General features: G+C 40.0%; 1 protein-coding gene across 1 annotated transcript in view; it reads right to left on the bottom strand.

Annotated features, from left to right (window-relative positions):
• The window catches only part of LOC126094026 (probable ATP-dependent RNA helicase DDX28), a 95,936-nt gene that overhangs the window by 14,708 nt on the left and 61,365 nt on the right, over window positions 1-19,863 (bottom strand). Inside the window, exons 8-10 of the mRNA XM_049908764.1 lie at window positions 10,073-10,183; window positions 7,860-8,017; window positions 7,521-7,704 (exon numbers count right to left, since the gene is read on the bottom strand). Of these exons, the coding sequence (XP_049764721.1) occupies window positions 7,521-7,704; window positions 7,860-8,017; window positions 10,073-10,183 (453 nt within the window). The remainder of the gene's footprint in view (window positions 1-7,520; window positions 7,705-7,859; window positions 8,018-10,072; window positions 10,184-19,863) is intronic.

The following is a 19,863-nucleotide window of genomic DNA, read 5'->3' as shown; positions in this document are numbered from 1 at the left end:
GCTTTCACAGGTGGACCAGCCCCTGATGGGATAGGATAAAACTGTGGCAGGAATGGAATACAAATTGCTGGGTGGGTGGATTGGGCAGGTTTCGCATCTGGATCTTCCACAGAGATATGATCCTTGTGGCAAGGCGTTGGTATTGGAAGTGACATAGTGATGGGCTAGGATGATGTGGGCATTGGGTAGATGACGGAACACCACTTGAGAAGGGGTTGGAAGTATCTCGGGTAGGATGTCTCTCATTTCAGGGAACCATAATAGGTAATCAAAGCCCTGGTGAAGGATATAGTTCAGTTGTTCCGATTCGGAGTGGAATTGGGTGACAAAGGTGACACTCCTTTGTGGGTGGTTTTTGGGGGTGGGGGGATTGTTTGAAGGCCTTGGTGAGACCCTCAGCATATTGAGCAAGGGAGTTTTTGTCACTGCAGATACATTAACACTGGGCAGCCAGGCTATATGGGAGGAATTTTTTGGTGTGAGAGGGACGATAGTTGTCAAAATGCATGCACTATTGGTGGTTAGTTGGTTTAACGTGGACAGAGGTGCAGATGGAGACATCAGAGACAAGGTGGTCAACATCTAGGAAGGTGGCACACTTTGTTGAGGGGGACCACGTGAAGCAGATGGGAGAGAAGGTGTTGAGATTGCAAAGGAAGGAAGATAGCTTGTCTTGGACCTGGATCCAGGTCATGAAGATACTATCAATGAACATGAACCAGACCATGGATTTGGTATTTTGGGAGGCCATAAAGGTCTCCTCCAGTTGGTCCACAAGTAGGTTGGCATACGCGCGTGCCATGTGGGTGCCCATGGTTATGCCAAGGGTTTGCTTATATACCTTCTCTTCAAATGAGTAGTAGTTGTGGTTTACAATGAAGTTAGTAAGGTGTATGAGGTAGTGGGTTTGGAGTCTGAAGGATGTTGAGGAAGGTAGTGTTCAATAGCAGTAAGAGCATGGGCATGAAGGATGTTGGTGCATAGGGAGGTGGTGATGAGTAGGGATCCAGGTGGTAAATGGGTGGGGACAGTAGAGAGTCAGTGAGAGAAGTGGATGCTGTCTTTGATGTGGGAGGCTAGAATACGGGCAGTTGGTTGGAGGTGTTGGTCAATGAGTGCCAAAAGTCTTTCAGTTGGGGCACAATAACCAGCCACAATAAGGCATCCAGGATTGTTGGGTTTGTAGATTTTGGGAAGCATGTAGAAGGTGGGTGTGCAGGATGTCATAGAGATTAGGAGGGAAATGGATTCACATAAGTCTTTAAGCAGGGATTAAATTTTGTGTTGGACTTCTGGGATGGGAGCGCTATGGCAAAGTTTACAGAAGGAGAAGTCAGACAACTGGTGAAAGGCTTTGCCTGGCAGCCACAGCAATTCATCACAACAGTGTTGGGGCCTTTGTCTGCTGGTAGGATGATTAGATCAGGATTTGTTTCGAGGTTGTGTATGGCTGTTCTTTCTTCCACTGAAAGGTTGGTGTTCTGAGGAAGGGACCTGAGGAAGGATGGTTAGACTACGTTGGAGGTAAGGAATTCCTGGAAGGTGACCAGCAGGTGGTTAGGTGGGAGGGGGGGGTCAGGATCATGGTTGGATGGTTATACAAACTGGAAGAGTCAGGACTCAGTGTTGAAATTATGGTGGTTTTGCTGCTTCCATTGCAGGGATCGGGAGAAGGAGAGCAGATGTTATATCTCGTATCTCTGTGTATCTGTGTGTGTTTCTACATGTCTTTACATATTCTTTACGCATCTTTACACATCTTTTCAGGTATCCAGCTCTTCTCACAACCATCAATACCTATTGCCCAGTTCTGCGTCATTCCCATTTCCTTTGCACCATTCCTGCCACAATAGACTCTTGCTCCAACTTTCTGCACCAGTATCCCTTTCCCTGGTTAAAACCCAGTCTCTCATCCTGTTTCTCAAATGATGTCTAAACCATGGAATCCCCCAAATGGCCTAACTGTAAAGATTCCTTTCTCTGGATCCAACCCCCTCCTTTCACAATAACCTACACCTTTTCAGATTCCACCAATCCCTAGCCCTCACAAACCTGGTACTGCAAAAACATATCTCTATGCCATAGGAATCCTAGAACTACCACTGCTACAGGCCACCTCCACAAATTATTCAACCTGCTGACATCCTGCTGCTGCCTCGGGGCACTACTATCCAACCCCTATTGTACCCAGTGTTCCTCCTCATCCACCCCTCACAGCAACTAACCCTGCCTGCATGAGCATCTATAGAAAGGTCCCAGAACTGCTCTCATTAATAAACAGTCACAATGCCCACATAGTACTAGGGACAGAAAGCTGGCTGAAACCAGATGTAGTAAACTGTAATGAAATTCTAAACTCAGATTTGAATGTATACCATAGAGACAGGCTGGACAGTGAAGGGGGAGGCATGTTTATAGCGATAAAAAGTGCAATAGTATCGAAGGAAATTGACGGAGATCCGTAATGTGAAATAATTTGGGTGAAGGTCACAGTTAAAGCAGGCTCAAATGTAGTAACTGGATGTCTCTATACGTCCCCTGACTCAGCAGCTGTTGTGGCAGAACACCTGAAGGAAAATTTGGAAAATATTTTGAGTAGATTTTTCCGACCATGTTATAGTTTTGGGTGGAGATTTTAATTTACCAGATATAGACTGCGAGACTCAAACATTTATAACGGGTGGCAGGGACAAAGAATCCAGTGAAATTTTTTTAAGTGCATTATCTGAAAACTACCTTGGGCAGTTAAACAGAGAACTGACTCATGGTGATAACATATGAGACCTTCTGGTGACAAACAGACCTGAACTATTTGAAACAGTTAACGCAGAACAGGGAATCAGCGATCATAAAGCAGTTACAGCATCGGTGATTTCAGCCATAAATAGAAATATTAAAAAAGGTAGGAAGATTTTTCTGTTATAAGCAAAAGTGACAAAAAGCAGATTTCAGAGTTCTTGACAGCTCAACACGAAAGTTTTATCTCAAATACAGACAGTGTTGAGGATCAGTGGTTAAAGTTCAAAACCATCGTACAATATGCATTAGATGAGTATGTGCCAAACAAGGTTGTAAGACGTGGAAAAGAACCACCGTGGTACAACAACCGAGTTAGAAAACTGCTTTGGAAGCAAAGAGAACTTCACAGCAAACATAAACATAGCCAAAGCCCTGCAGACAAACAAAAATTACACAAAGCGAAATGTAGTGTGAGGAGGGCTATGCGAGAGACGTTCAATGAATTCGAAAATAAAGTTCTATGTACTGACTTGGCAGAAAATCCTAAGAAATTTTGGCCTTATGTCAAAGCAGCAGGTGGATCAAAACAAAATGTCCAGACACACTATGACCAAAATGGTACTGAAACAGAGGATGGCAGACGAAAGTCCGAAATACTAAATGTCTTTTTCCAAAGCTGTTTCACAGAGGAAGACTGCACTGTAGTTCCTTCTATAGATTGTCGCACAGATGACAAAATGGTAGATATTGAAATAGATGACAGAGGGATAGAAAAACAATTAAAATCGCTCAAAAGAGGAAAGGCCACTGAACCTGATGGGATACCAGTTCGATTTTACACAGAGTATGCGAAGGAACTTGCCCCCATTCTTGCAGCGGTGTACCGTAGGTCTCTAGAAGAGCACAGCGTTCCAAAAGATTGGAAAAGGGCACAGGTCATCCCCATTTTCAAGAAGGGACGTCGAGCAGATGTGCAGAACTATAGACCTATATCTCTAACGTAGATCAGTTGTAGAATTTTGGAACACGCATTATGTTAGAGTATAATGACTTTTCTGGAGACCAGAAATCTACTCTGTAGGAATCAGCATGTCTTTAGAAAAAGACGATCATGTGAAACCCAGCTCGAGCTATTCGTCCATGAGACTCAGAGGGCCATAGACACAGGTTCCCAGGTAGATGCCATGTTTCTTGACTTCCGCAAGGCATTTATTACAGTTCCCCACAGTCGTTTAATGAACAAAGTAAGAGCATATGGACTATCATACCAATTGTGTGATTGGATTGAAGAGTTCCTAGATAACAAAATGCAACATGTCATTCTCAATGGAGAGAAGTCTTCCAAAGTAAGAGTGATTTCAGGCGTGCCGCAGGGGAGTGTCGTAGGACTGTTGCTATTCACAATATATATAAATGGTCTTGTGGATAACACTGGAAGTTCACTGAGGCTATCTGCGGATGATGCTGTAGTATATCGAGAGGTTGTAACAATGGAAAACTGTACTGAAATGCGGGAGAATCTGCAACGAATTGAGGCATGGTGCAGGGAACGGCAACTGAATCTCAATGTAGACAAGTGTAATGTGCTATGAATACAAAGAAAGAAAGATCCTTTATCATTTAGCTCCAATATAGCAGGTCAGGAACTAGAAGCAGTTAATTCCATAAATTACCTGGGAGTAGGCATTAGGAGTGATTTAAAATGGAATGACCATATAAAATAGTCAGTAAAACAGATACCAGACTGAGATTCATTGGAAGAATCCTAAGGAAATGCAGTCCGAAAACAAAGGAAGTAGGATACAGTACACTTGTTTGCCCACTGCTTGAATACTGCTCATCAGTGTGGGATCCGTACCAGATAGGGTTGATAGAAGAGATAGGGAAGATCCAACGGAGAGCAGTGCACTTTGTTACAGGATCATTTAGTAATCACAAAAGCATTATGGAGATGATAGATAAACTCCAGCGGAAGACTCTGCAAACGAGACGCTCAGTAGCTCGGTATGGGCTTTTGTTGAAGTTTCGAAAACATAACTTCACTGAGGAGTCAAGCAGTATATTGCTACCTCCTACGTATATCTTGCGAAGAGACGAAGAGGATAAAATCAGAGAGATTAGAGCCCACAGAGAGGCATACACCAATCTTTCTTTCCACAAACAATACGAGACTGGAATAGGAGGGAGAACCAATAGAGGTATTCAAGGTACCCTCCAGCACATACCGTCAGGTGGCTTGAGGAGTATGGATGTAGATGTAGATGCTTAGCAATAGTAAACCCTGCCTAGCTGACTTTTCCAACTTGCCACATCCTCCAAAACTTCCTACCAACCTCCCACCAAATCCAGAGCCAGAATATTCCCATAACACTGTTGTTAACCTTTCCACCAAAACCCTCAGCTCCACAGAAGTTTCTGTCCAATCCAAAGGCCTCATCTTTAGCCCGACATCCAAATTTAACCACGCTGGACTTGTCAATGACCTACTCTCCTTCTGCCAATCCCGGCAATGGAAGCACTTCCTTGCTGCCAAATCCTCCAACCAAAACCATCCTAATTCCAACACTGAACCCTGCCTCTTCCAGTTAATACCACCATCTAACTGTGGCCCTTCCCCTTCCCACCAAACCACCCCCAGGTAACCTTCCAGGAATTCCTCACCTCCAACTTATCCTCACCATCTTTCCCCAGGTCCCTTCCTCAGAACACCAACCTTTCAGTAGAAGAAAGAACAGCCATACAGAACCTCACAACAAATCCTGAGCAAATCATCCTATCTGCAGACAAAGATTCCACAACAGTTGTGATGAATCACAGTGATTACCTGGCAGAAGGCCTCCGCCAACTGTCTGCCTCCTCCACCTATAAACTTTGCTAGAGTGACCCCATCCCACAAGTCCATCATAAACTCTAATCACTGCTTAAAGCCTTAGGCCCTTCCCAGACATCTTCCCTGAATCCATTTCTCTCCTCACACCTATGACACCCCGCACACCCACCTTCTACATGCTTCCCAAAATCCACAAACCTAACAATCCTGGACGCCCCACTATGGCTGGTTATTGTGCCACCATCGAAAGAATTTTGGCACTATTTACCAACACCTCCAACTAACTGCCTGTGATCTAGCTTCCCACATCAAAGGTATCAACCTCTTGCCTCACTGACTCTCCGCCATCCCCACCCCTTTACCTCCTGGATCCCTAATTGTCACTGTTGACACCACCTCCCTGTACGCTAACATCCTTCATGCCCATTGTCTTACCGCTACTGAACACTACCTTCCTTCCTCGGCATCCTTCAGACTCCAAACCCACTACCTCATTCCTCATACACCTCACTAACTTCATCCTAACCCACAAGTACTTCTCATTTGAAGGAAAGGTATACAAACAAATCCATGGCATGGTCATGGGCACCCACTTTGCACCCTCCTATGCCAACCTATTTATGGACCATCTAGAGGAGACCTTCCTAGCCTCCCAAAACATCAAACCGATGGTCTGCTTCAGGTTCACTGATAATATCTTCAATAAGAAACCCTATCTTCCCTCCATCTGACGGTTTCCACCCTCTATGTCCTGTAATCTCCTCCCCATACTGATGTCACACTCTGAGTATTTGCAGTCCTCTGTATATGCAACCACCTGTCTTTCCCCGCTCCTCTCCTTTTTCATTCCTTCTTCCCCCTCCCAGCCCCACAACCTCCTGACACTGCACCTATTGGAGTCTAGTCCCTGCACACTCCACCAGACAGTGTTCATCTCTCTCCCCACCCATACTCTTCCATCCCTTCCCCTTCCCCACCCGCTCCAATAGCTGCTTGCATCCCATGTGGTGTAGCATTCCGGCTCGAGATGCTGGAATTGGTGGTCGTGTGTGTGTGATACTTGCTTGCTTCTGTCCATGTGTGTGTGTGTGTGTGTGTGTGTGTGTGTGTGTGTGTGTGTGTGATTTTTACTGATGAATGTTGTGTGCATGTGAGAGGTGAGTGTCTTTTAATCATGCCTGTCTGCAACTTGACGTGTTTTCTTTACGGTAAGTAGCAATCTATCTTTTCCTACATTGTTGATATTCGTACTTGGAGTTTCCATTGTTTGGTCATGCTGGAAAAAAATATATGAAATTGAATACTCAAAAGTCATAGGTATGCATACAGATTAGAATTTTAATTGGACATTGCTTTTTTAGACCTTGCCAAATGTTTGTTTTCTTTGCAAGTGATTGTTGATTTTGGAGGCAATATCATCAAAATGTTACGTTACTTTGCATATTCCCATACACTAATGGCATACAGAGTCTAGTTCTTTTCTGGAAAAAAGAATATCTTGTGCCAAAAAAAGCTTGAGGATAATACATCCTCAAACCTCAAGTATGAAACTTTTTTAAAAAGTAGGCATTCTAACAATAACTTCACCCCACAATTTCCTTGTTATGAAGCTTATAGTTACAGCTGGTCGTAATGGTACATCCTGTAACTAAATTTAAATGTAGATTAAGATTAATGAGAAAGCTAGCTAGAGCGAATAAACAAAACTATAATAGGTCTTAAAAACAAAAAGAGAACTACGAAGAGTCTTTGAATCATAAAAAGACTTTTCTTACATCACTTTTGGTACTAGAAAAGTAAATGTTTGGCCTATTATAGAACAAAACTGAAGGTAATCAGATAAACGCTTTTCTTGTCCTATCCACACTTGTGACCCATAACTGACTGAAAAAGTCTTCCATCTTTTGCTTATTGTAACACTCATCTAAAATGATATGTTAGAAATACAAACCCTCACTGTATCCAGTCCTCTTGATCCAATATCAGTGCAGGAAATTACATTTACTCTCTCTGACTGGAACTGTTTGAACTTCCCAGTTCGTATTGCCTCAGGCATTGCACCGTTGAGATTGATACAGCTAACACCATTCTCATTTAAAAAGAGGGATATCCAGTCACAAGTGGATGATTTATTGCTGTGAAATCATCAAGAAAACTTTAGGCGGAATTTTATACATTGTGTGTCATTTTAACATGTTATGATTTTTTGCATTACTACTAAGTGTAAACACTTCATTACTGAAAAGGGAACCAAATGATTTTAGAAACTAGTTGAAAATAATAGTCTCACCTGAATATAAGAAGTGGAATGCCTGATTTTGAGTCAGACTTTGCAATTCTAAGCAATTCCTCAGGTTTCTGAGACTTGCCCAAGCGAATAAATTTCTGTGGTATATGAGTCATCACTTGGTGCAGAGAGCCAGTTGTCACCTTCTTTAATGAGTCTACCTAGAATTAATGGCACAATGAAAATGTGCTACAAGCAATTAACCTTTCAACATATTACTATAATCACTTGTTGCTGTTTGTGCAGAAGTATACTATTTCATACCCTTCAATATTTTTGTGTCATGGGATTTCTTACATTTTCTTGACATGATTGATTTATGGCATGCTTTCAGACATCCAACAGATATGATGATTCCTTTTTGCAAACAATATTTCAATGACTTAGCCACGAGTTGCTAGCTGTTGTCTCATGTTGTGATGTAATTGGCCTGATCTGCTAGTTAATCTTATACAGTTAACCAATTATATTTTGTTCCCATACCTGATGTTGGTCCAAACAAAATGTTCATTAATGTGAGTATATGATCATACTAAGTAAGCAAATCTCTTCACAAAACTATATTCACAACCATATATTACAATCACATTTTATTTTTTGAAAATACGTTATTTAAATGATTAAAAACTGCATATTTTGCATCTCAAAAAGGAAATGTCTTGGGGAATAAATTTGTAGCGTTTCGTAATTTAACAGGTTTTGTGGATGACAAACATGACAGAAGCCAACATAGTTTCACACCTAATGAAGAACATAGCAGAGAAGGAATATCAAGGATATCACTATATCAGAGGACTTCATCACTTGGTGCCGACATATTGAGGCAATGCACCTGAAAAAAAGAGTTTGCTAAAACAAGTTTGACAGACTTCTAAATGTTGTAGAGATGGCAGTCATGAAATACCACCAGAACTTCATATTTTTAATGTAGTAAATGGTAAGAGAAGAGATATGTGAGTTTGTGGACTCCGTTAATATCAATCCCAGATGGCCAAACACATCAACATTAATTGTCAAATGCAGCCAGGAGCAAGAATTAGTATAATTAATTTCAGAAGAGGTTCATTAATCACTGGCACTGATCTCTACACATCAAACCTACATATAGGAATGGAGTTGGAAACACCAACTTATGCTGCAACCATCAAATGATATCCAATTTGTTGAAGACACTGGCCCTCCTCCTAATTTGATCAATGTGCAGATAAACAGACACTTGGAGAATACAGGACAACATGCCTGTATGGTTTGATTGTGGGTGCTACTGTAAAGAAAGGAAGAAGAGTGTTATGTTACAAGACATTGACAACCAGGAAGTTCTATACACATAACTGCAAAAGACTACAGCCAACCTGCACAATAGAGCCCATCATCATACCCTGGTCGACATTGCTCTCCAGTACACCACATTAGTTCCCTATCACTATAAAGAAGTTCCAGCAGGCTAAATTAGGCAAACTAAACAAAGCCACCATCTATGGAGGTCAGCTGCCACAGACTAAAATTCTCAATGAACAACAGTACTCAAGATATTGGGAAATCACACTGGCATTATCATAGACAACCAACCTTTCCTAGAACTAGGAGATTCTGGGGTAACATTTTCAGTAATATTGGATGATTATTGCCATCAGCTGACAAGGATTACCGTAAGTTCTGAGATTCAAAGGCTCCTGGGCCGAAGACTGCGCATGGGAAGCTTAGTGAGTAGATTTTTTATGTATCACATACAGGGTGCTCAGAATTTTTTTATGTATCATATACAGGGTGCTCAGAAACAATCTGTAAAACTCATAAGAATATTGCAGTATAGGTTGTCCTGAGAAATAACTTTTAAGAAAAACATGTTTCCAAGTTAATTAGTGTTGATGTCAGCCAATGACCGCTACACATGGACCTGTGTATAAACACACATACACGTTTTCTACACAAGGTGGTGGTACGCGTAAGATTACAGTGTACTGCAAAGCAGAGTATCGAAAACAGTGTTAAATATTCCATACGTCTCGATTTCTGATGAAGACTATGTCATCAGATATTACTATCTATCTCCTCCTCTTTCTCCTCCTCCATGCTCTAAACTTTCTACTTAAGTACGAAGGATTTTATTTGCTAATTATATAACAGCACTGTTAGATGTTTTAAATTTGTTTCACTTCAAAGCACTTTCTCAGGAGCCCATAAGCTAACCGACTTTATACTATAATACCACAAACCTCAATCAGCTGTCCTAAAATACTTGGCAGGCTTGTTGGCATTGTAGCACTCACTAATGTCAACTGAGTCCCTTGAGGAAGGTTTGTAGACATATCTGCATGACCACAAAACTGAAACAATAGCATAATTTCATTATTTATTTAGTACTTTGATCATATGTAGTACACTGTACAAGATGATATTGGATTTAACTCTAGTCACTAAATGGATTTAACTCCAGTCACTAAAAAGAACAATTATCACAAGATGTATATAGTTCAACACATTACAAAATTAAAAATGTTACAGATCTAGACATTTATTGTAATTCAAGAATTTGATTGCTGAATAGAAGCAGTGGTACTGTAGGTATTCTCTAACAGATCTCAAAAATCTTCAATATTTGGTATACATTTTATATCATTTGGCAACTTACTGAATAGTTTTATTGCCATACAGCATGTACATTTCCCATACAAACTTTTATTGGCTAGGAGTACATGCAAGTTACTTTTTAGTCTAGTATTGTGATTATATAAATCAAAATCTTTTCTAATAGTATTATAGTTTCCAATTGCATTTTTTAAATATACATTAATGTGTCAAGAATGAACTTGCATGGTAGTGGTAGCACTCTCAGTATTTTAAATTTCAGCTTATATGACTGTCTAGCCCTGCCCCTCATAATAATCTGAATGGCTCTTTTTTTGGATTCTGGAGGTCCCCAGAACTGCTGGTGAATTCTGCCATCACATGAGTCCATATTTCAAATGGACATTAAAATATGTGTAGTGGGCACACAATAGTGTCTGCACATCTATGCATTTTCCATAGCCCTTAAATGATAACAACCTATACACATTTGGCATTGATGTGTTCAATATGCTTGTGCCATTTTAGGTCACTTTGAATCCAAATCTCGAGAAATTTGTTGCCTCTTTTTTCACAGAGGGTTGCTGGTTGATGGTGATGTCTGGATAACGCAAGGTGTCGTTTTGACAGTTATGGAAATATTATACTACTATTTTCATGTTATTTATAATAAGCAGATTTATTATTGAAACTTTCTGGCAGATTAAAACTGTGTACAGGACCGAGACTCGAACTCGGGACCTTTGCCTTTCGTGGGCAAGTGCTCTAACATCTGAGCTACCAAAGCACAACTCATGCGCCATCCTCACAGCTTTACTTCTGCCAGTAAAGAAAGTATGATTTATTGTTGACCATTTACTTAGTTGTTTTGTAATGGAGTTTACTTTATGTTGGATGTCTTCATTTTTTGCTAAATTTACAAACACTACTGTATCATTAGCAAACAGAATTATTTTGTGTGAAGCAACATGCACATCCAGATCACCATTCTTCTGACAGACATACTGATACTATATGTGCCTTTTCATGTACATGTCTGATGTATACTTTCTGTCTGCATTCATTGAGAAACGAACGAATCCTTTCATTTGACAGTCCCCTAATGCTGTAGTATTCAAGTGTTCCATGGTTTACCACATCAAAAGCTTTAGTTAAGTCTAAAAATATACCTGCTGTTTACTGTTTCTCCATCAGTCACTTTTAAGACTGTGGTTATACCTTCATGGAATGCTACCTCAGTTGATTTCTTACTTCGGAAACCACGTTTAGAATTGGCTAATACTCTATGTTTGTTTGTAAACTTTACTAACTTATTGTACATTTTTTTTTCCAATACTTTTAAAAACAGGATCTTATTGTAATGGGTTGATGGTTTATAAATTTATCTTTGTTGCTGGCTTTGGATATAGCAGTAACTTTGTCTGATCAGGAATGACACCTGATTAATAAGAAGTTACATATGTGAATGAGAGGGTCAATTATATTTTAGAGAAAGAGCTGTAAGATTCTGCTGGGTATACCATCAATTCCTGCTGAATATGTTGTTTTTAGGTCTGTAACAGCCTTGATTGTACCCTCCCCAATAAAGTGATCCACAAGGATTGATAATTTACAGCTAATGATCTTGTTTTCCACTTGCTGCTGATCTGCACTGACATTAGTTTTTATTAACCCTTCCTACTCCAATTTTTCTACTCACAGCATTCTTCACAACTCTTATTTATTTTATGTGATTAAGGATGTGAGGCATTACAGGTTATTACACTACTATTAAAAAAATAAAAACAAAATGCAATATGAGGTCACTTGACAACTTTATTATCTTTTACACTAGTTTTGAAACTGTTACTTATGAGGCGGAACTACGGGTCTCATGGAAATAGGGTGACCCGGCTGAGTCACACAATTTTACTCTTAGTCTGGTCATGAGGTTTGGCCATTAATTACACGCATTGATCATGTAGGCTGACGTGAGGATCAATGAACTATACTTGATGGGATGTATCTGGAACATCTTAGGTGATTAGAAAGTTAGTAGACAGGAATACAATTAAATATTTAGCTTTAATTCAGCATCAGCAGTTAACGTCGATCTTGACTTTGTACAATAATATTTACAAGTGCAGTTATAGACTGAACTGCGAATACTTCTTTACAATTCTTATTGCTTCACACATATAGATCAATCGTCAATGCATAAACTGTATGTGGCACCTGGCTAGGACATAGCTACTGTCTTAGCTGAAGGCTATGCTAACTAGTGTCTCTGCAAATGAGATCTCTGAAGCTATAACCAGTGAACCATTCCTGTTAAAGTCAGCTGTAGAATGGGCCAGTGTGCTAGCTTGTCTTGGTCTGCTAGCGACGACAATGGCAACTCACGGGTCCGATGTGTACTGACGGACCGTGGCCGATTTAAAGCCTACAACCTAGCAAGCGTGGTGCCTTGCGGTGACACCACAGAAACTACATTGGTCTTTGTTTCTGGTTGTTTATAATTTTTTCTGTATGGTACTTTTTAAAACATTCTCCTGGTAAGTCCAGGCAACAATGTTTTGTAGTAGAAAATGTTTATCTTCTTCCTCCTTTTCCCATGCATTTGCTACAAATCTTCCCACTTAGTCTCCCCTGAGTGTCAGACAATAGTGGTCCTCCTCTTTTCTTTGAATTTTATTTCTCATCTGGCCAACTAGCTGTTTGATTAGATACTTTCTGTGGGAAAGATGAGTCTGCAGTTGTTCCCCACATTTGTTGTTGTCTATTGAATAAAGAATGCTACTGTTCACTACAGTAACTCCAATCAATTGGAAGAATACTTCTTCCAACCATTTGTAGGGGTGCCTTGTAAAATCAGAACAACCATAGTACATATCAGTCCTGTCCACTCCTCCTATAAACTTTGAGTATTCCAAAATAACAGTAGATTTCATGAACTGCACAGGCTCTTTCTGCCTATACCCAGTGACCAACTGGATCTGAGGACAAAAGAATGTACTCAACAGAGTCATTGACCTCTTGTTATGGAATGAAAGACACAGTTTTCATCTCACTTTGATAGGCACACAACTCATATTCAGCAAGTTTTGTCTTCTCCAAATCACATGGAAAATAAGGCATAACTGTATGTGTTAATTTTGTGCAGTTCCCTAGCAAAGGGAGGGTTTGGGTAGAACCTGTCAGTAAAAATGTGATAGCCTGAACCACCTGTACAAGCTAGCAATTGCTGTGCCAAATGAACCAAACATAACTGTTTTCTGATTCACACAGACAGAAAATTTGTAAACCAATTTCATAGGCTTCTTTGAACTGTAGCACTTGAACTGAATTCTTCTTTTGACTCCTACTGTGCGACCATCTATAGCCACATTTCTTTTTGGTGCATCAAGTTTTTTTTGCATTTACTGTCGATAACTCACTAAGAATCTTCACCTTGCTCCCTCTCATACTTTGACACCCCTGAGCTGTGACAGGTGGAACTAAATGCACCATCCAATATATTTTAAAAAGAACAAAAAAGAAAAGGAGACAAGAAAAAAATCCTTGAAAAATGGAGTTCATTCCAGCCAGTGTTCTGTAAAATATTCAACTAATTCTGCCTTCAAATTCTCGGTCATATTAAATATCACACCAAGAAAAGCTTTCAATTCTTCTAACAGAACATCCCTCCATGAGTGCCACAGGGGGTGTTTTGTAAGTGGAGTGATTTTCTGTTTCTTGTCTTTAGCATACATATTTGTGGCATTCACAACTTCACTAATAAAATTGCCAATGAAGAAGAGTTGGAAATATTCAAGTTTGGATATCTGTTGAACACCATGAGGAATTGTAAAATCTTGTTGCATGAACAAAAAAGAAAGAAAGAACTTCATGAAATCACCATCACCATTATGATAAACTTTCCACGTATCTGATAAAAGTTTTGTGTCTTCATCACTGTCCACTTCCATCAGTAGGTTCAGATTCACAAGAACTTATATCACTGGACATGGCAGAAGTTTCTTTCCATCACTGAATTCTCCTCCATCATCTATGTCTTCGAGAAGCCACCTGGCAATATCATCGTCACTTACACATTTTGTAACAGCTTTGAGTAGTCAGATCTTCATACTAATTGCTGCCATGTGCCTAGCAAATCTAAAAATGGAGTGGACAGAAAGCACAATAATGAAAACATGTTGGACATCATCCGATATTGGAAATGTAGCAGAAAATAGTAGTGTTGGACATAGCCCAACAGTGGATAGGAATGGGTTAAATTTTCAGCTATTCCAGTGAAGTAACAGTTGAATATATTGCTGTTTCACTAGGCTCTGTAATATTTTTATCATTTTGTGTATAAGACAATATTCTCATTGGTTTCATATGTTTGCCCCTTTTTTTATAATGTTCCACATAGCTTTCAATTACTTGCACATTGTTATATACCTATCATCGTACATATTTTTGCTTGTTTTATAACCTTACGTACAATTTTTATGTATGTTTTATACTAGGTACGCATATCTGCTGTAAAATTATTTTCATTGCAGATCTGAAGCAGTTCCCTCATTTTTTGGCAATAAGTTCTAATTTGTTTAGAGATGCATCCATTGCTTTTGTATTACTTCTGATATTTACCACTGTCAAACAGAAGGATGTATCAAAATGTTGTATTTCGTAGACAGGAGACCAATCTTCACTGTGCAATAATGAAATAAAATAGTTTAAGCTTTCCTGACTGAGGATCACGTTTCATCTTTAGTATGTTGTTATTTACTGTAACAGTATGATTACATGATTTTATGAGATTAACTGGAGGGGGGCTCCCTTTCTACATTTGCAGAGAAAGTCTGTGTTAAAGTCATCATATCTTATTGAATTTACTTTATTTATAGATCATTCATTTTTTTCCAGAAACACCTCAAAATTTTTGAAATTAAAAAAAAATAAATAGGAAAGTGGATAAGCTATTACAAACAGCGTAGTGAACACATTATTGTAGCCAAGATAGACACAAAGCCCACACCTACCACAGTAGTTTGTATGATAACCAGCACCACAGATGGTGAGGAAATTGACGAAATGTAAGATGTGATAAAAGAAATTATTCAGATAGTTAAGGGAGATGAAAATTTAATAGTCATGGGGGACTGGAATTCAATAGTAGGAAAAGGAAGAGAAGGAAAAGTAGCAGGTGAATATGGAATGGGGGTAAGGATGAAAGAGAAAACCCCCTGGCAGAATTTTGCACAGAGCATAACTTAATCATAGCTACCACTTGGATTAATAATCATGAAAGTAGGTTGTATATGTGGAAGAGGCGTGGAGACACTGGTAGTTTTCAGTGGTACGACAGAGATTTAGGGACCAGGTTTCAAAGTGTACGACATTTCCAGGGCCAGATGTGGACTCTGAGCACAATTTATTGGTTATGAACTGTAGACTAAAACTGAAGAAACTGCAAAAATGTAGGAATTGAAGGAAATGGGACCTGGATAAACTGAAAAAAAAAGAAGAAAGAAATAGAGGTTATAGAGAGTTTCAGAGAGAGCATTAGGGAACGACTGACAAGAACAAGGGAAACAGATACAGTAGAAGAAGAATGGATACTGTTGAGAGATGAAATAGTGAAGGCAGCAGAGCATCAAGTAGGTAAAAAGATGAGGGCTAGTAGAAATCCATGGGTAACAGAAGAGATACTGAATTTAACTGACGAAAGGAGAAAATATAAAAATGCAGCAAATGAAGTGGGCGAAAAGGAATACAAACGTCTCAAAAATGAGATTGACAGGAGTTGCAAAATGGCTTAGCAGGGATAACTAGATGACAAATATAAGGATGTAGAAGCACCTCCGCTATATGGTGAGCAGCAACTTTCCTTCTCAGGATGTAGAAGCATGTATCACTAGGGGTAAGATAGGTACTGCCTACAGGACAATTAGAGAATCTTTGGAGAAAAGAGAAGCACCTGTATGAATATCAAGAGCTCAGATGGAACACCAGTCCTAAGCAAAGAAGAGAAAGCAGGAAGATGGAAGGAGTATATAGAGGGTCTATACAAGGGTAATGTACTTGAGAGAAATATTATGGAAATGGAAGAGGATGCAGATGAAGATGAAATTTGAGATATGATACTGTGTGATGAAAGACCTAAGTCGAAACAAGGTCGTGGCTGTTTAATAAGTTACGGTAGCAAAATACTAACAGGAATTCTTTACAGATGAATGAAGAAACTGGTAGAAGCTGACCTCGGGGAAGAGCAGTTTGGACTTTGTAGAAATATTGGAACATATGAGGCAATACTGACCCTATGAGTTATCTTAGAATATAGGTTAAGGAATGGCAAATAATGTTTCTAGCATTTGTAGACTTTTGACAATACTGACTGGAATACTCTCTGTCGAATTCTGAAGGTGGCAGGGGTAAAATACGTGGAGCGAAAGGCTCTTTACAATTTGTACAGAAACCAGATGGAAGTTACAAGAATCAAGGGGCATGGAAGGGAAGCAATGGTTGAGAAAGGAGTAAGACAGGGTTGTAGCCTATCTCTGATGTTAAACTTCCTGGCAGATTAAAACTGTGTGCCCGACCGAGACTCGAACTCGGGACCTTTGCCTTTCGCGGGCAAGTGCTCTACCATCTGAGCTACCGAAGCACGACTCACGCCCGGTCCTCACAGCTTTACTTCTGCCAGTATCTCGTCTCCTACCTTCCAAACTTTACAGAAGCTCTCCTGCGAACCTTGCAGAACTAGCACTCCTGAAAGAAAGGATACTGTGGAGACAAGTGTGCGCTGAGAGTGTGCTGCAGAGTGAAAATCTCATTCTGGAAACATCCCCCAGGCTGTGGCTAAGCCATGTCTACACAGTATCCTTTCTTTCAGGAGTGCTAGTTCTGCAAGGTTCGCAGGAGAGCTTCTGTAAAGCTTAGAAGGTAGGAGACGAGATACTGGCAGAAGTAAAGCTGTGAGGACCGGGCGTGAGTCGTGCTTTGGTAGCTCAGATGGTAGAGCACTTGCCCGCGAAAGGCAAAGGTCCCGAGTTTGAGTCTCGGTCGGGCACACAGTTTTAATCTGCCAGGAAGTTTCATATCAGCGCATACTCCGCTGCAGAGTGAAAATCTCATTCTGCTATCTCTGATGTTATTCAATCTGCATACTGAACAAGCAGTAAAGGAAACAAAAGAAAAATTTGGGAGTAGGAATTAAAATCAATGGAGAAGAAATAAAAACTTTGAGGTTTACCGACAACATTGCAATTTTGTCAGAGACGGCAAAGGACCTGGCAGAGCAGGTGAACAGAATGGACAGTGTCTTGTAAGGAGGATATAAGATGAACATCAACAAAAGCAAAACAAGGATAATGGAATGTAGTCAAATTGAATCAAGTGATGCTGAGGGAATTAGATTAGGAGATGAGACACTTAAAGTGGTAAATGAGTTTTGTTATTTGGAAGCAAAATTACTGACGACTGTCGAAGTAGGGAGGCTATAAAATGTAGACTAGCTATGGCAAGGAAAGAGTTTTCTGAAGAAGAGAAATTTGTTAACATCGAGTATAGATTTAAGTGTCAGGAAGACTTTTCTGAGGGTACTTGTATGGATTGTAGCCATGTGTGGAAGAGGAACGTGGACAACAACTAGTTTAGACAAGAAGAGAATAGAAGCATTCAAAATGTGATGCTACAGAAGAATGCTGAAGATTAGATGGATAGATCATGTAACTAATGTGGAGGTACTGAACAGAATTGGGAAGAAGATAAATTTGTGACACAGCTTGACTAGAAGAAAGGATTGGTTGGTAGGACACATTCCAAGGCATCAAGGGATCACCAATTTAGCACTAAAGGGAAGCGTGGAGGGTAAAAATCGTAGAAGGAGACCAAGAGATGAATACACTAAGCAGATTCAGAAGGATGTGGGTTACAGTAGTTATTTGGAGATGAAGAGGCTTGCACAGAATAGAGTAACATGGAGACTACAAAGCTCACTCAAATTCTATAGTCAGAGTACAGATTCCTTCAGAACATGAGTCATGCGAGCTCTATGGGACAGAGAAAATCAGCTGTCACTGAGCACCACCTCTAACATACTAATGAAACTAAATATGATGAGAGCAGTATTGTGAAGCAAATGCCAAGTTTCTATGTCAGCGTAATTAAGCAGTCTTACGAAATAAAGATTTCAGAAAATCTAATAAACTGAGATGGAGGTTTCATTTTTAACAAGGCTTGGTGTCCAGCACTCAATTTATTACGATCTTGCTGGCTATCACATCCACCATAGTTGGGAAACACTGAGAGAATGTACATTTCACAGAGTATTAGTGCGACTTCCAAAAAACAAAAGGACATCAAAGTGTGTAGTGGGTGTCGAGTCAAACTCTCACTATGAATAACAGCATGGGATTGAGGAGGCAGTACACAACCTGACATATCTGCATTGAGGCACTTATCATACTGTGGCACAAGTTTTTCAATACCCTCTCTGTATAAATCTGCTGCCTGCAATTGTAACCAATGATTTACACTGGTGGGCAGTTCAGTGTCAATATCAAAGCATTGTGTAGTCAGCTATGACTTCATTGCTGGGAAAAGAACTTAGTCACTTGGTGCCAAATCCAGGCAGTATGTTGCGTAATCAAACCCCTGTAGGAGCTCTCGGGTATGATTGGTTGTGTACAGATATGCATTATCATGAAAAAACAAAATCTTTGCAGTAAGTTTTCCACCATGCTTGTTTTGTATTGCCCACCCAAACTTTGTCAGTCTGTGACAAATTTCAATTGGTTTGCAGTTTTTTGTCAACAAAAACCAAATCACAGACCTCACCTCACAAGTGGCATGATTTTCTACTGCAGCACGTATTTCAGTATGTCACAGAAAGCAAAGTACCAGAGACACAGACCACATGCTACCACTGCTGGATGTGTACTTAGTGTCAGAATGTTATGGCAGCAAGATGGCAGCTGTTGCCCTGCCCACTGCCGCAACAGGTCAAAAGCATGTTACTTCCTGCATAGCCCTTCTATGATGAGCACATTCTCACCCCCTTTCCAGAACTTTCATTACTGAGATCATTTGCTCTTCTGTCCCTTGAATGTCTTTTACAACAAGAGAGGGATAGGCCATGTACACCAGCAGACTGTGAATTATGTAATTTCCACTGCATGTGTTTCAAAATTTAACTACCTGTGTACTGAGACTTTAGGTTATAAGTGGGGAATGAATCTACAAGGGTCACACAGCAAGTAAAGAATGTTTTGGGATAACTGAATAAAAATGAGGTTCTGTTGGAGGTGGTAGGCCATTGCCTTCCACCGACATCTGAATTGACTTACCAGGCCAGTTATAAGGGTGTGTACAGTTAAACATGTACTCCAAACCATGGTACAACTCGGCACATTTCACATCAACAAACATTGTCACAGCTGTTGTGTGCACTCACAAATTAACAGAAATC

The sequence above is a fragment of the Schistocerca cancellata genome, chromosome 1 (genome assembly GCF_023864275.1).
Source record: "Schistocerca cancellata isolate TAMUIC-IGC-003103 chromosome 1, iqSchCanc2.1, whole genome shotgun sequence".
Lineage (NCBI taxonomy): Eukaryota > Metazoa > Arthropoda > Insecta > Orthoptera > Acrididae > Schistocerca > Schistocerca cancellata.
This window is presented reverse-complemented; position numbering and strand designations above follow the sequence as displayed.